General features: G+C 38.4%; 1 protein-coding gene across 3 annotated transcripts in view; it reads left to right on the forward strand.

The window, feature by feature from the left end:
- The window catches only part of LOC126810615 (nuclear receptor coactivator 7), an 83,464-nt gene that overhangs the window by 37,900 nt on the left and 28,484 nt on the right, over window positions 1-17,080 (forward strand). For all 3 annotated transcript variants that reach the window (XM_050535808.1, XM_056098543.1, XM_050535790.2), the window contains 6 exons: window positions 6,174-6,337; window positions 7,355-7,462; window positions 8,046-8,144; window positions 8,760-8,963; window positions 10,351-10,532; window positions 11,686-12,731. In XM_050535808.1, coding sequence (XP_050391765.1) covers window positions 6,174-6,337; window positions 7,355-7,462; window positions 8,046-8,144; window positions 8,760-8,963; window positions 10,351-10,532; window positions 11,686-12,731 — 1,803 coding nt within the window. The remainder of the gene's footprint in view (window positions 1-6,173; window positions 6,338-7,354; window positions 7,463-8,045; window positions 8,145-8,759; window positions 8,964-10,350; window positions 10,533-11,685; window positions 12,732-17,080) is intronic.

Genomic DNA, 17,080 nt, shown 5'->3' on the forward strand with positions numbered 1-17,080 from the left:
TTAGTCCCAAAATTACCTAGTTTGTGTCGAGTGGATGTTAAACCCCATCTCTCTCTCTCTCTCTCTCTCTCTCTCTCTCTCTCTAAAATAGTTGACAAGGGCTATACAATAGAACTAGACAACCCATTTTGATCCATTTTAAGGCTCCAAATAATAGAAATATATAATCTTGCAGTAACTGAATGAACGTGTGAGGTTTTTTAAGGTTCCAAATAATAGAGTGTATACAGCCATTAATCTCTGAGAGTACTACAGCTATAGAACCTTTAATCTCTGAGAAGGAACGTGAGGTGTGAGGTTTTTTTATCGTGTGTTTTGAGACAAGGATATCAAGTATTTTAATCAAGTTTTACCATGAACACGTTTGAGAACAAGTCGTTGGTTCTCTCTGTGTGTGTGTGTCATCATTGATTCTGTGATTGCTGATGGGATTAGGTTGACGTCAGACCGTTAAAAACAATTACTGACGATTGTTACTTTATTTGGGAAGAGATTTAAAGATGGAAAATCGAGGTTATTATAGAAATAGGGTGACCCAGAAAAAAAGGATTACACTAGTTAAAGATACATTCCCGGGTACAAACTGGGTGATTTGATGATATATTTGGACTAAAAACATATTCAAACTAATTAATTTATCATTCCATTTGTCAGGGAATAGCCAGCTATAAAAAATCGATCAAAAGGGGTCATGTTTGTATCATGTGACATAACGGGTGTGAGGTCGGAGGAGAATTCATTGCATACACAAGACCATGTTACCTTTATCGCTGACTATCTATTACAAATATCGAAGCCTAATTGAATTCTCGGATTATCCACTGCCTGCTTCTTTTTCCGCGATTTTTATCTCAGAAAGTGTTGTACATCTAACTCTTCATAAAGTTTATCAACATGTACATCAAGCGCTCAATCTCCGCATGCAACCTTCGACGTCATGCGTACATACACTCCTAATCGTCGGGCTGTCGATTAGGGAAACCCTTACATTTTTGTCCTGTATACGCTCCATGGGTGTTTTTCAGGGAATCAATTATTTTTCTAGTAAGATTGGATGTTTCTACTTTCCATATACACTGTATACCAAAATTGCCATACTTTTATTGGAAATAACCACCCGATAAATACTTTTCTGGGAACGTAGCTTTAAAGGAAATGAAATGAAATGGGTTTAATGTCCTTCTGTTCTGCTTCGACTGGACTAATAAAGAAAGGCATATATACGCCATACAGTGTGCAATGAGGTAAATTTTGCCCAGACAGCGGCACTATGGCCTACTCTTGTATCAAATTCCAACTGCCAATTACTATGTACAAACCAATCAGAAGCATGGATACATGTCACATGATAAGTACAAACCAATCAGAAGCATGGGCACAATATGGTATGACTCGTGTAGGCCTACCATATTTTAAAACGTTCATTGTGTCTTTAAAAATATTGGATATTAGGATCCCACATTTTCATGGCAACATAACAACATCAATATGGTGGGGCTGCCCAATCTTGAAATATTTTACTCTCGAATATTATTACTGAGAGAAATTATCTCTTATCGGACCAGAAAGTCATTCATCTTTCCCCACAATACTGTAAAACACAGTTTTATATTTAATTCTCGAACTTCTAGAGTTATGACCCTTGTTTTACTTTGTTGAACCTTGTGAGTGTTTGAACGACAAAGTTTATCATCCGATCTGTATGAAATTTATATGCATTATTTGAATTAGTAAAACGAAAAAGTCTGTTGAATTTCAACAATTTCGGTAGATTACTTCCAGAGTTACGGCCCTTGTTTTAGTTTTTAGAACCTTGTGAACCCTCAAACGACGAAAATTATAATGTCATCTGTATGAAATTGTCTATTAAATTCCCCTAATTACCTACAAAAGAATAAATATGCGACAACCCTTGTCGACTGCTCGGACAATTTAGCTGCTGTGGGCGTATGTTTTGTTTTTGGAAGGGAGGGGAGAGGGGGGGTGTACCCGATCTTGAAATATTTTAGTATGGAATATTATTACTGAGAAAAATGATCTCTTCTCAGAACAGAAAGTCATTCATCATTCACCACTATACTTACAAGTTTTGTCTGATAGCTACTGGCAATCTTCCAATAATTTGGCAATAAGACCAAGGTCTTCTGTAGCAGAAATCAATTGACCTTTGATTCGCTTCACTTGCTACCGAGATTTTCGACAATAAATCGTCCCATCATTTATTACCATGGCCGTCAGATCGAAGCGAGCGATATCGAGTGAACTGTGAAGCCACTCAAAACATCTAAGTTCCTTAGTTTCTTTGACCATGTCGAAAATATTCCTTAATTTTTGTGAAAACGTTAATGAAGTAATGGTTGTCTGCGATGTAAATTAATGAATATTTTACTGCAGAAGAAACTAAGACAGGCCGATATTAATCTTGCATAATGCGTGTTTAATAGTAATGTTTAATCTTTTAGAGGCATTTAGTAAAGAGAGAGAGAGAGAGAGAGAGAGAGAGAGAGAGAGAGAGAGAGCAGTAGGATGTTAAATCCCATTTAATTTCTTCCCCAGGATTGTTATATCAGTTGTATTAAGATTGTCCCATAGATAATTGACCTTTGACCCAGGATTGTAATTAGTTGTATATAAGATTAATTAAGAGGTTGGATAATAACCAATGTAAGACAGGTCATTGACCTAGTGATATAATTAGGATACCATCACAACCTATTGTAATGTATAGAAGAATTTCTATTGATTTTGGGGGGGTTGGATGGCTGAATGGTTAGCACGTGTGTACTCTATCAAATATCAGAAGGTCTGTTATTGAGTCAACTGGCATGGTTTCGATTCCCTGGTTGTACGTGACAAGGAGTAGGGTTGCCTGTCCAATTTTGTGGGTTTTCTCCAGGCCCTCCGGTTTCCTTCCACTGCTAAAGAACCGTACGTGCAAGCTAATTATTGAAATAAAATTGAACCATGTGTTGGTCCCGAAACGTTAAACCCCATCTCTCTCTCTCTCTCTCTCTCCTATTGTGATATATAGAAAAATTTCTATTGATTTTTACTTTGTTTACTTATTAATACTAGCTACAGTCAACCAGTCTCTACTTACCTCATTTATATTCCTAACTAGTTAAGATCAACCAGTCTCTCGATCTCCATACATCATTTTATTTCTCTACTACATATAGCTAAGGTCAACCAGTCTCCCCATACATCATTACCTTATCAATAAGTCTATGTCAGTTGGAATAGTTTTTCATTAATCAGATTTTTATCATAGTAAATAATTCGAACTCTTGTTCATTATTGATCTCTCTATCAAGTCGGCGTGCACGTAAAAGATCCCTTGTCAGTTGGAATTCGATATAAGCTTTCTGTGGAAAAATCAATTATACATGTAGGTCAAAACGATCGGAGTCCCATCGAACAAAGGCCCTTCTGAAATGGCCTCCCGGACAAATACAAAATGAAATGAAATGGGGTTTAACATCCTACTGTTCTGCTCCTATACTGGGCTAATGAAGACGGGCATATGCCATACAGTGTGCTATGAGGGAAATTTTGCCCGGGCAGCGGCACTATCGCCTACTCTTATATCGAATTCCAACTGCCAAGGGATCTTTTACGTGCATTCCAATGTATACACGGGACCTCGGTTTTTCGTGTCATCCGAAGGACTAGACAGCTGTCCTTGTCAGGCCCTCCATCCTGCATCACTGACAAGGGGAAACCACGCCGGAAAATCTGAATGAACTTTCTCGGCCAATGCAGGGATCGAAACATACATACATACATCGATAATAAATAGACATATTTATAAATATTTTAATTTATTTTACAACATAATGTAATTACCAGAAGTTAGATATTCAGTTAGATTTATTTTATGATAAAATAATTAACAGACATTAACCTACAATATGTTTTCATATATAAATAACATAGGTTTCCATTTAGTTCTCAGAGGACTTGCAATGTCTGTGGCGTCCACATTTAGAAGATGACTGCTTTAATAGTTCTCGGATGACTTGCAATGTCTGTGATGTCCACATTTTTGTCTTACTGGTGTCCATGTGTTACTCGTTTTCTAGGTTGGTTTGTTCATTCTGTGTAATATTACTTCAGTTCTATACAGGGCCATTGTCTGGTGATAAATGATGATGATGAAGTAGAAAGTGACTCGGAAATGAGGATTATTGTGATATGACATCGGCCCTATTGTGTTCATACTGGGCCCTTGTGATATGACATCGGCCCTATTGTGTTCATACTGGGCCCTTGGGGATGTTAATTCTGTCCTACTGTGTTCATCTGGGCCCTTGGGATGTTGATTCTGTCCTATTGTGTTCATACTGGGTCCTTGGGATGTTGATTCTGTCCTATTGTGTTCATACTGTGTGCTTGGGATGTTAATTGGTCCTATTGTGTTCATACTGGGTACTTGGGATGTTAATTCAGTCCTATTGTGTTCATACTGGGTACTTGGGATGTTAATTCAGTCCTATTGTGTTCATACTGGGTCCTTGAGATGTTAATTCAGTCCTATTGTGTCCATACTGGATTCTTGGGATATTGATTCTGTCCTGTTGTGTTCATACTGGGCCCTTGGGGATGTTAATTCTGTCCTACTGTGTTCATACTGGGTCCTTGGGGATGTTAACTCAGTCCTATTGTGTTCATACTGGGTCCTTGGGATGTTAATTCAGTCCTATTGTGTTCATACTGAATTCTAGGGATGTTAATTCATACCTATTGTGTTCTTACTGGGTCCTTGTGATATGACATTAGTCCTGTTGTGTTCATACTGGATCCTTGTTATATGACATCTGTCCTATTTTATGTATACTGGGTCCTTGTGGTATGACATCTGTCCTGTTGTGTTTATATTAGGTCCTGATTATGAATATATTGATACAGAAGGAAGTAAGGTGATGTGTACATGTATGACGGGTGTGACTTCTATGTATCCCGCTCTTTCTCTGTCGCCGCACCCACTCTATGGAACGATGTACTGCCTAGCATCCGCACAATAGACGCATTAGCATCTTTTAAAAGTTCCCTAAAAACTTTACGTTTTAAACAATACTATTCTTCAAATTTTTAACCTTGAAGTATTTTGATAGCTTTTTAGTTTTTCTTTTTTGTTCTGATATTTTGTGTTAATTTTGTAAAGTCTGTTGATATGTACTTGTGACTGACTGTAAACAATAAATTATTATTATTATTATTATTTTATGCTCTCAGATTAGACATCTGGGATATGTTTCACGAAGAATAACTTACACTTTCTGATCACGCCTTAAAGATACAATATGGGAGATTAGATATAGAGCTGACAGTTTTCACTATAATAGTTAAAAACTAGATAACGTAAAGAGAATATGCTGAAAATTTCAGTCAAATTTGTTTCACTCTGAGCCGAGAAAACCAAATGTCAAAAACATTGTGGCCTCGATTGTCCTTGTTACCATTGTTACGATAATAAAAAAAAGTCTCAATAACATGTATCTATTTTTACGGTTAATCACGAGAAGCCGTTGAATCGCAGATCAGATTCAAATCTGTTTGAAATCATACCTATCAGGTGGCATCAAGAGTTGATTATATGGTCTTGTCATGTTAATAAATGTCTAATTAATAATTTATATAACATTTCAGCTCTAAAGAAAGACCTGCAATAGGCAGATTTAGCTCTTGCACAATGTATGTTTAAAGGATTTGGCGGATCCTTGCAAACTATGATATTGGGACAGTTGGATCTCTAATGGTTCAGTTCCATTCAGTATTTACAAAGATATGAATTTCGCAACATTCTCCACTCTCTGCAGACGACGATACATACATGATATATACACGGCAAAATCTTTTGATGGGGGGTAGAATGGTTAGCGTGTCCATGCTGTTTCATACAGTCTGTCATTAAGTCAACTGGCATGGTTTCGATTGCCCGGTTGCATGTGTCACAAAGTCAGGTTGCCTGTCCAATCTCATGGATTTTCTCCGGGTCCTCCGGTTACTTCCCAATGCTAAAGACCCCTACGTGCAAGCGAATTATTGAAATAAAATTAAACCATATGGTAGTCTCAAAATGACCTAGTTTGTGTCGAGTGGACGTTAAACCTCATCTCTCGCTCTTGTTTGATGAACCTCTGTGTAATCTGATTGAACCAATTGTATTTCAGGTGTGGAAAAAGAGCCCAATCCCAGTATCTGGTATGTCAACTCAGAATCAAGCAATGTTCCCATGGTTACCAGTATGATGTCATCAGATGCTGGTAACCATGGCACCAATGATAAACGTTCACCCGCTCCGCGTACCAAACCAAAAGGAACGACAGAATATGAGGTAATTACCTTTTTCTTGGCACCAAATGTTTTATAATTATATGTTGTCAGCCGTCCGTCCATCCGTTATTTTTTACTTCTGCTACTAAAACGTTTATGGATTTTAACAAAATTCGGTATGTATGTTGCCACTTGCCAGGGTGGTGTATATTCAGCTTTGTTTAAACAAAGTTGTACGTGACAAGGAGTAGGGTCGCCTGTCCAACCTTGTGGGTTTTCTCCGGGTCCTCTCTCTCTTAAACAAAGTTGCTATGGTCCCATCCTTATACTGAAACCCATGTGGATTCTTGCTTCCCCTCTGTAGCACTAGAACCTGCTACTTCATCCCTCTCGCTGTGGCACTAGTCTCCACACCACTGGTTGTAGCACTAGAGGACCCTAATCCACCCAACAGGTTGTGCCACTAGAGGGCCCTAAACCACTCAACTGGTTGTGCCACTAGAGGGCCCTACTCCACCCAACTGATTGTGACACTAGAGGGCCCTGGTCCACCCCACTGATTGTGGCACTAGAGGGCCCTGGTTGGGGCACAAGAGGACCCTAATCCACCTCTGTGGTTGTGGCACTATAGAGCCCTAATCCACCCCTCTGATTGTGAAACTATAGGGCCCAAATCCACCCCTCTGATTGTGGCACAAGAGGTCTGTAGTCCAATCCTCTGATTGTGTGGCACCACAAGAACTTTCATTCTGATTAAAATCCAGATCCTATTTCGTTTCGTTTTTAATAGTTCAAACTTTTGTTTTCCTTGTCTTTACTACACTAGGATCTGGAACTGTGGGTAAACAAGTAGAAATGTCAATGCTGATTGATTAATCAATGTCTGACGTCATAATGTCGAAAGCTGCTCATATGACCTCTGACACGACCTTCCACTAGAACCAGTCAGATCTTCATGCAGTATAGGCCATCAAAAGATTAAAAAAACGAAATGAAATATAGATCTGTATTGTAATCAGATTGTAGAACATTTTGATGAATGAAGAAGTTTTTATATTTGATTTGATTTTGTTTTTAGGTGAAATTGCATGACACGTTAGCGAGTATAGCAGCCCAGTTTGACACGACACCCTCAGAACTGATAAAACTCAACAAACTGGTGATGAGAACAGTCTTTCCGCAACAGGTCAGTTATAAAATATCATTCATCTTAAACATACATTATGGGAGATCCGATAACGAGTTGGCAGTTCTCAATATAATAGTTAAAAACTAGATAATGTAAAGGCAATTTGCTGAAAATTTCATTTAAATTGATCCACTATGAACCAAGAACAAAGCGATTGAATTTCCGGCTAGCCTTGATCATCATTACTAAAGTCAATACGATAAACAGCATAGTTTCGATAATCCAATTAATCGTTAAATCGTGAAGGAAAGTGATGCAGTAAATTGGCTCACAATACACTAAAGATCGCAGCCTAGCGATGCCATCTAGAGTTGATTATGGTCTGGATAGGATAATTAATGTCTAATTAATAATTTATTAGTTATTCCTGGGACATAGGGGAGGGAGAGAAAAATTGGTTGAACTAGATATTTACTGGGTATTCCAGTCTTGATATATATTAGAGATACTGGGTATTCTTGTCTTCACGTAATTTAGGTACTGGTTGTTCCAGTCTTGATATATTACCTATAATAGGTATGTCTCTATATTAAATGTATATAGGTATTATATGTACTGGGTATTCCTGTCTATATTGTAGGTATTATATGTACCAGATGGATCAGCTAGTTTATCAGATGAAGATATCTCAACACCACCACCACCACCACTAGTCAGTCCACAAGAAAAAATTAAATTTGTAAGTTTTACATTTAATAGTCTACAGTCCTCACCACATACTGGGATGGTCTAGTGATCTACAGTGTCAGTAGTCTATTGTCCTCACCACATACTGGGATGGTCTAGTGATCTACAGTGTCAGTAGTCTATTGTCCTCACCACATACTGGGATGGTCTAGTGATCTACAGTGTCAGTAGTCTATTGTCCTCACCACATACTGGGATGGTCTAGTGATCTACAGTGTCAGTAGTCTATTGTCCTCACCACATACTGGGATAGTCTAGTGAGAGACAATGAATGGGGTTTAACATCCCCTCAACACAAACTTGGTAATTTTGGGACTAACATGGCTCAATTTTATTTCAATGATTCACTTGCACGGTTGTCTTTAACAGTTTGAGGAAACTGGAGAAAACCCACAAGGTACGACACATGACTCCTTATCACATTCAAGACTTGTCTCAATCACAGACCTTATGATTTCACATTTATTTTTTTATAAAAAAAACCCCCCAAAAAAAACCCACCACTAGACCACCCAACCCCTGTTGCCAGGCAACATGTTGGTAATGCTTGGGTATAAGACATCATTTATAATTATAAATGAATGGATTTTGATGTTTTCATTTGCAGGATGTTCCTCTAGTCAAAATGGCTGACAAGCCGCCTGCTAAAGTACCAGGTCATGTAGAGAGACAGATTTCCCCAGTTTCCCCGCCGCACGACCCAGAAATACTTCTCCCACATAAATTATCGGAGGATGAAGTCGAGGTTATTGATAAAGAATGTCTGGAGAGATTTATTAAAATAAATGTCAAACATATTACAGATGGTCAGGTGAGTTACTTCCCTTTGTTAAATATGGGAGAGTCACTTCCCTTTGTTAAATATGGGAGAGTTACTTCCCTTTGTCACATAATATATGAGTTGCATCCCTTTGTTAGAGTAAGCCTCACATAATATATGAGTTGCGTCCCTTTGTTAGAGTAAGCCATTGGAGATGCTCGATTGAACGTTCCAGAATTGAATTCTGTCAAACCTAAAAATAGTGACAATTGAGTGAAAATGGGATTTGGGGGCTAGACTGCATGCGATGACTGCATGAGAAAATATCTCAACCAATCATGACAGCTGAAACATATTCGTGTGTTTGATTACGTCACGATTCTACTCACACCGCCTCTGTTGTCGGGAATGACAGAACTGTGACAGGGCTGAATTCCGTGTCACTCGATTGCGATTCCGCCAATTCGGAACGTTCGGACGGACAATCGAGCATCCCCTTCAGCTAGCTAACCTGGAGGTCCGTTGGTTAAATACAGGAGAGTTACTTCCCTTTGTCACATAAGGTATGAGTTACATCCCTTTGTTAGAGTGGGTAAGACGTTGGCTAGCTAACCTCGAGGTCCTGTGTTCGATACCAGTGTTAGGCGAGAAAGTTCATCAGAATTTTTAGGCGCGGAGCCCTCCCCATTGTCAGCGATCCAGGACAGAGAGCCTTTAGATTGGACATAAAACCAAGGTCCCATGCACACATTAGTGAAAGAACCCTTGGCAGTTGGAATTCAATATAAGAGCAGGCCGTAGCGTTGCTGTCCGGGCAATATTTGCCTCATAGCACACTGTATGGCGTATGCCCTTCTTTATTAGCCCAGTCGGAGCAGAACAGTAGGATGTTAAACCCCATTTTATTTCATTTTGTTTTGTTTTGTAATCACATTATATTACAATTTGCCGAATTATTAGCTCGTGCATGCTGTATCATAAGGTCTGTCATTGAGTCAGCTGGCATGGTTTCGATTCCCTAGCTGAACGTGACCAGGAGTAGGGTCGCCTGTCCAACTTCATAGGTTTTCTCCGGGTCCTCAGGTTTCGCAAGCGAATTATTAAAATAAAATTGAACCGTATGTTAGTCCCGAAGTGACATAGTTTGCGGCGAATGGACGTTAAACCCCATTTCTCTCTATCTCTATATTGCAATTTCATGGGAAGATTGCTCCATACTTTGACAATTGCAGTGACACCCTAAATCCATTGACGACCCACCTTGGTCATAGTCAAATTTTGTTTTTAGATGCAAATTTTGAAATATTGTATACAAACATTCAATTGTTTATTGCATTTTTGCCAACCATAGTCTTGATCAAAAGAACATCTATCTGAAACAGTACGTTACCATTAGTTGTCTTGTTGATCCAGTCTATATTTTTTATTTTTTTCCCAGGGAGTAGTAAGTGGTACCTTATTGGTAACACCCAACGCTGTCATGTTTGATCCAAATGTTTCGGATCCGCTGGTTTTGGAACATGGAGCGGAGAAATACGGAATGATAACTCCTATGGATATGGTGATTAGTGCTGCTATGTATCATGACATCGCTGCCATGAAACTACGAGGACAGAAAGGGTAAAATATAAGTTTTCTTTATTTGAAAAATGAAATGAGATGGGTTTGAATGTCCTACTGTTATGCTCCAAACTGGGATAATGAAGATGGGCATACGCCATACAGTGTGATATGAGGGAAATTTGGCCAGGACAGCGGCACTATGGCCTTACTCTTATATCGTATTCAAACTGTCATGGGATCTTTTACGTGCACGCCAATGTGTACACAGGACCTCGGTTTTTCGTCCCTTCTGAACGACTAAACAGCTGCCCTTGTCAGGCCCTCCGTCCTGCATCACTGACAAGGGGGAATCACGCCAGAAAATCTGGATGAACTTTCTCAGCCAATGCAGGGATCGAAAAACCCGACCTCCAGGCTAGGGAGCCAACGTCTCGCCCACTTTACCACAATTCATTTTACAAATTTTGCCTCTGGACATTGAAAGTCATATTTAAGGGGAGGTAACTATTCTAGTATGACATTGAAAGATTTTTATCTTAAAGATACATTATGAAAGATTAGATAAAGAACTGGCAGTTCTCATTATAATAGGTAAAAACTAGATAATGTAAATAGAATATGCTGGAAATTTCAGTCAAATTGATCTACTCTATGCCAAAAAAATCTTATTTTAAAATCACTGTACCCTTGATTGTCATTGTTACTGCTGTCACAATAATTAACAAAGTCCCGATTAACCGTTTTTGTAGTTTATCTTTATCTTCTCGGACACATCGAGAGTGAATTATGGTCTGGTCATGTTAATAAATGTCTAATTAATAGTTTATATGATATTTCGGGGGGTTGGATGGCTGAATGGTTAGCGTGCGGGCGCTGTATCATAAAGTCTGTCATTGAGTCGACTGGCGTGGTTACGAATCCCCGGTTGTACATGACAAGGAGTAGGGTCGCCTCTCCAACCTATTGGGTTTTCTCCAGGTCCTCCGGTTTCCTCCCACTGCTAAAGACCCCTACGCGCAAGCGAATTATGTAAATAAAATTAAACCATATGTTAGTCCCGACATGACCTAGTTTGTGTCGAGTGGACGTTAAACCACATTTCTCTCTCTCTCTCTCTCTCTCTTATATAATATTTCAGGCCTAAAAAAAGACCTGCAATAGGCAGATTTATCCCTTGCATAATACATGTTAATTGATTTAATTATTTCAGTGCTGATACGTCTCTACCCAAACCCCAGATTTACCACACGCACACCTGTCCTCTTTACCATCATAAAGATCATCTGGATAGTCCGGACAACAACGAACTTGCTACGGACCTCGACAGCATGAGACCTAGTCGTTCCACCACCGTTGAGAGCCTTTTATCCGAGGCCGGGAGTATGTGTTCGTGTGGAGCAATGTCGCGTGAGGCTAGCGAACTTAATGAATCGGTCGGCAATGTCAGCACCTTGGACACGAGCCACACAACACCGCAAAAACTTTCTGATATCGACAGTATAATTCCCCAAAATGTCCACGATCCACTCGCTTATGACTCTTTTGATTCCGAACTAACTGTGCAATCCAACATTGTTCCCTCTCAAGGGGATGGGAGTAACCTCCCTTCTCAATGGGATGAGAGTAACCTCCCTTCTCAAGGGAATGAGAGTAACCTCCCCTCTCAAACTGACAGTATTAAACAATCAAGTGATAATACAGCAGAAAGAAATATTAATGACACTGTGAAAGCTGACATTGTTTCCGAAAATGTTGTCGATAGTTCAGAGGTCATTGAGTCAAGTTCCGAAATCGTTGGATCGAGCGATGCCAAACCCGTTTCCCAAACTGCTGATGAAAGCCAAAAGGAAGTCAGTGAAATGGTAGACACAAATGAATATGAGTCGAAAATCGGAAGTATTTCGTATTTTCCTATCGAGGAAAATGCAGACGGGAAACTGGTGGTTAAAGGAGAGGAAGACACAGAAAACGCTTTACCAAAGAATTTACGCGTGAATACGGACATCAAGGAGGACTTACCGCAATCACAGTTCAGTCCTTTAAAAGTGTCCGCTCAGCATTTGAACAATTTTGTGAATTATGCAACCGGATTGTTCCGCAACACTACAGAGGATCAAGTTGTTCCGGATATTAACGATATGAAGGAACCAATCAGTGAAGAGACGGACAGTAAGTCCGGGCAACTTGACAAACAGTTGGAGGTAGAAAACGCTATCAAGTTAGAAGATAAACCAAATTTATTCCAGACGCTCGACAGTAAGTATTAATCTTATATATTGTCCGTTCTCTACCTCTACAGAGGGAGCTTTAGATCATAAGGTCTGTCATTGAGTCAAGTGACGTGGGTTCGATTCCCCACTTGTACAGGACAAGGAGAAGATAGAGTCGCCTGTCCAACCTCATGGGTTGTCTGGTTCCCTCCCACTGTTAAAGACCCAGGCGATTGTGTCAAAGTCTTAATTTGAGTCTGACAATATGGGGGGTTGGATGGCTGAATGGTTAGCACTAACACGTGCATGCTGTATCATAAAGTCTGTCATTGAGTCGATCGGCATGGTTTTAATTTCCGGGTTGTACTTGACAAGTAGTAGAATCGTCTGAACCATGTGTTAGTCCCTAAATGACCTAGTTTGTGTCGAGTGGGCGTTAAACCCCATTTCTCTCTCTCTCTCTCACCTGACAATGTCTTGAACAGGTGCTTTATTTCCAGGCTTGTATATTTCTACAGGCATCATCCTATTTTAGTCTTGACCGGCACCATATACCAGTATAGAACCAGTCTGGCCTACTGTTGTCTCAATTGTGATGGTGTAACAACATGGCTTCTGATCTTAGTTCTATGTAATGACAGATTCTTACTCAGTCTCTCGCTCTGACCTACTATAACTTATACACTGTCCCCACCACTGACCAACTATAACTTATACACGTTTCCCCACCACTGACAGACTATAACTTATACACGTTTCCCCACCACTGACCGACTATAACTTATACACTGTCCCCACCACTGACCAACTATAACTTATACACGTTTCCCCACCACTGACCTACTATAACTTATACACGTTTCCCCACCACTGACCGCCTATAACTTATACACTGTCCCCACCACTGACCAACTATAACTTATACACGTTTCCCCACCACTGACTGACTATAACTTATACACGTTTCCCCACCACTGACCAACTATAACTTATACACGTTTCCCCACCACTGACCAACTATAACTTATACACGTTTCCCTACCACTGACCTACTATAACTTATACACGTTTCCCCACCACTGACCGACTATAACTTATCGCGTTTCCCCACCACTGACAGACTATAACTTATACACAATTATCATTCAGTTCGTTTTCACTGATACTTATTATTTTATATTTATTAAAGTTCTAAGGGTGATCTATTAAACTTCTAACAAAACAGTAACCATGACAATAGTTGGCAACACTATAACCATGACAGTAGTTGGCAACATTCTCTAACAACACGGTAACCATGACAATAGTTTCCCACACTCTCTCTGTATATGGCTCTCGGTTTAGTCTTGATTGATTGGCAGTCACTGACGAGAGAACATACCAGTACCATGAAATTAGAATTCAAATTATTTACCCATAAATACAGTTTTGTTTGTAAAAACACTTAAAATTATAAAATCATTTGATAATGCAATAGATTGTCATATTTTTGAGAAAAAAAAATATCTTGTTCATCAGCATGAGATGAAAAAAATTAATTTCAAATTTTATAATTTTTGTTACCGATGTAGACCAATTTGTATGATAATTTTCAAATATCACTGTCAAGAAAATTGTGATTTTTGTGACCGTAAATACATAGTAGAAATTTGATCAATTAAAACGTAGATATTGGGATTTATTGGATCGAACATCCCCGACTGAAAGAAGGAGTGAAATTTATAGAGTTAAGACGCAATCTGATTCAAACACAGATCCTATTTCGTTTCGTTTTTTATAGTTCAAAATTTCGTTTTACTTGTCTTTACTACACTAGGATCTGGAAGAGTTGTTATATTACTGGCATTTTGGTTGAAGTGAAGGATTAACCAATGAAACGATCTGTTACGGCGACTTCTTGGTGTGGGATGCATGGAACTATGGGCAAACCACTAGAAACATCAGCACTGATTGATTAATCAATGTCTGATGTCATATGGTCAAAAGCCGTTCGTACGACCTCTGACTCGACCTTTTAGTTCAACTGGTCAGATCTTCGTGTCGTGTAGGCCATCGAACGTATAAAAAACGAAATGAAATATAGATCTGTATTTTATTTAGATTGGTTAAAACGTATCTCGGAAATAGATTCACCTTTAATTTCATGCAGTAGAGACTTGACAATACATGTAGTTTCAACATAAAACAATATTGGCTACATCTTGTTTGCTTGTTATGTTCTTTTTTTGGTATGTCACATATTCAATTTTTTTAATGGAAATACAACATTTTCAATCTTTTAAGATGATGATTATGGAATTTTCTATCGACTCATGCCATGCATTTTGAAGTAATATCTATAAAACCACTGTTTATTGAAATAAGACAACTAGATGAAAACATACGCACAATATTCTGATTCTTTAAATGGCTTAAAATCTCATATGCCAGATACGACCTTTTCACTTCCCAAAAACGTCTCTGTACTATGTAAGGGGAATAATTCTTTTCTTGATAGTTTGTTGAGGGCCAAATAGACTTTCTTTTATGTTAAATTAGAACAGTGATTCTCAACCAGTGTGCCGCAAAATTTTGAACAGCACACTAAGAAAACGTGAAAAGCCATTCAAATTGAGTATTCACTGGTGTCTACTGCTACGATCTTTATTTAGTTTGAGTCATTCTATGTGTCTATGACTAGTCTGTGTCTATGGTTGTATGCCGTCTATGACATGATGTATTTTAATTTTGTAAAATTCAGATATTTTTCATATATATTTAGCAAGGTGTGCCATTGCCAAAAAAGGTTGAGAACCACTGAATTAGAATAATGCCCAGTAATTGTTATCCATAAATAGTGTTTGATTTCATTGTGTTCCAATTACTAAACACCATTCAAAGAATATATTGACATCAATATGGAGATATGTCCAACCTTATTACATGTACTTGATAACGACTTGTGAAACCTTGTTGAAACGTCGCAGTGAAATAACTATAATAATTGTTATCCATAAATAGTATTTTATTTGGTAATGCTATCAAGTAAAAATATTTTTGTGAAAATAGAAATTACAGTTTTCTGTTTTTTGTCTCAGTTACCGATAGTTCAACAGGCTTAAAGTCTGCTTCCACGGGGGTAATAATACAGATAAATTTTCGGTTTCTAAAATTAAATTGTCAGAATTTTTTGTTTAAGATTCGAGATTAACTTTGACTTTGTAATGAAAACCAGAATCTGAAATTTACATACCTTGTAAGTTTTCACAGTAAAACAGATTGTGGTCATTTATATTTTTACTTTGAAGGGGAAATCCCTAGTTCCATTGGGTGTCGCGGGAGTTGGAAGGCCAAATGGTTAGCGTGTGCTCGTTGTATCATAAGGATCGTCATTGAGTCAACTGGCGTGGTTTCTATCCCCCGTTGTACGTGACGAGAAGTAGAGTCGCCTGTCTAGCCTGGTGGGTTTTCTCCAGGTCCTCTGGTTTCCTCCCACTGCTAAAGACCCCTACGTGCAAGCGAATTATTGAAATAAAATTGAACCGTGTGTTAGTCCCGAATAGACCTAGTTTGTGTTGAGTGGACGTTAAACCACATTTCTCTCTCTCTCTCTCTCTGGACTGATATTCATTTTAACAATTCAACTTTTTCTATATTATGTTCTATAACTACATGCAATTACAAGCAAATATCATTGAATACAGCCATTGGCTATATAATACAGCCATTGAATAACCCAGAGTTGTATTCAATGGCTTCAACAGGGACTACTTTCTTCCAGAATGATGTCACAACTTGGCAACTTACAAAAATACCTCAGATGACAATCATCACCTATAAGTTTGTTATAAATTAGAAACCTTGTAATTACGAGAAGTTTGTTATAAATTACAAAACTTGTAATTAAGATTAAGGGAAGTTTTAAATGAACTTATTTTTTTCTGTTTTTTTTATTTATTAACAGCCATTGGTAGGTAGAATATTATCATGGTTAATGCATGGGCATGTTTATCTTTACAAATTTCATTGATTTTCTTGTTCTCCATTTTTCATTGTGTTACTGTTTGTTCGGCCTTTTATTTAGGGGTGGGGTGGGGTGGGAATTTTTTTTAACATTTTTTTTCTTATTTATGGATTTGATTTTCATTTTCATTGCTTTTGACATTTTTTTATATTTTTTTTTAAGGCGATTTTTTTAAAAAGAAATTAATTTCTTTTAGTCTTGATTTAAAGGTGTGATCTCAGAATTGACAGGTGGGGGGGGGGGTGACTGAATGGTAGATCATAAGGTCTGTCATTGAGTCAACTTCGTGGGGAATTCCCCACCCCACCCCACCCCCAGCTAAAGGCACCTGGGTGCTAGCAAATTATTGGAATAAAAATTGAACCATATGTTAGTCCCGAGATTACCTAGTT

This window comes from Patella vulgata, chromosome 1, assembly GCF_932274485.2.
Source record: "Patella vulgata chromosome 1, xgPatVulg1.2, whole genome shotgun sequence".
Classification (NCBI taxonomy): domain Eukaryota; kingdom Metazoa; phylum Mollusca; class Gastropoda; family Patellidae; genus Patella; species Patella vulgata.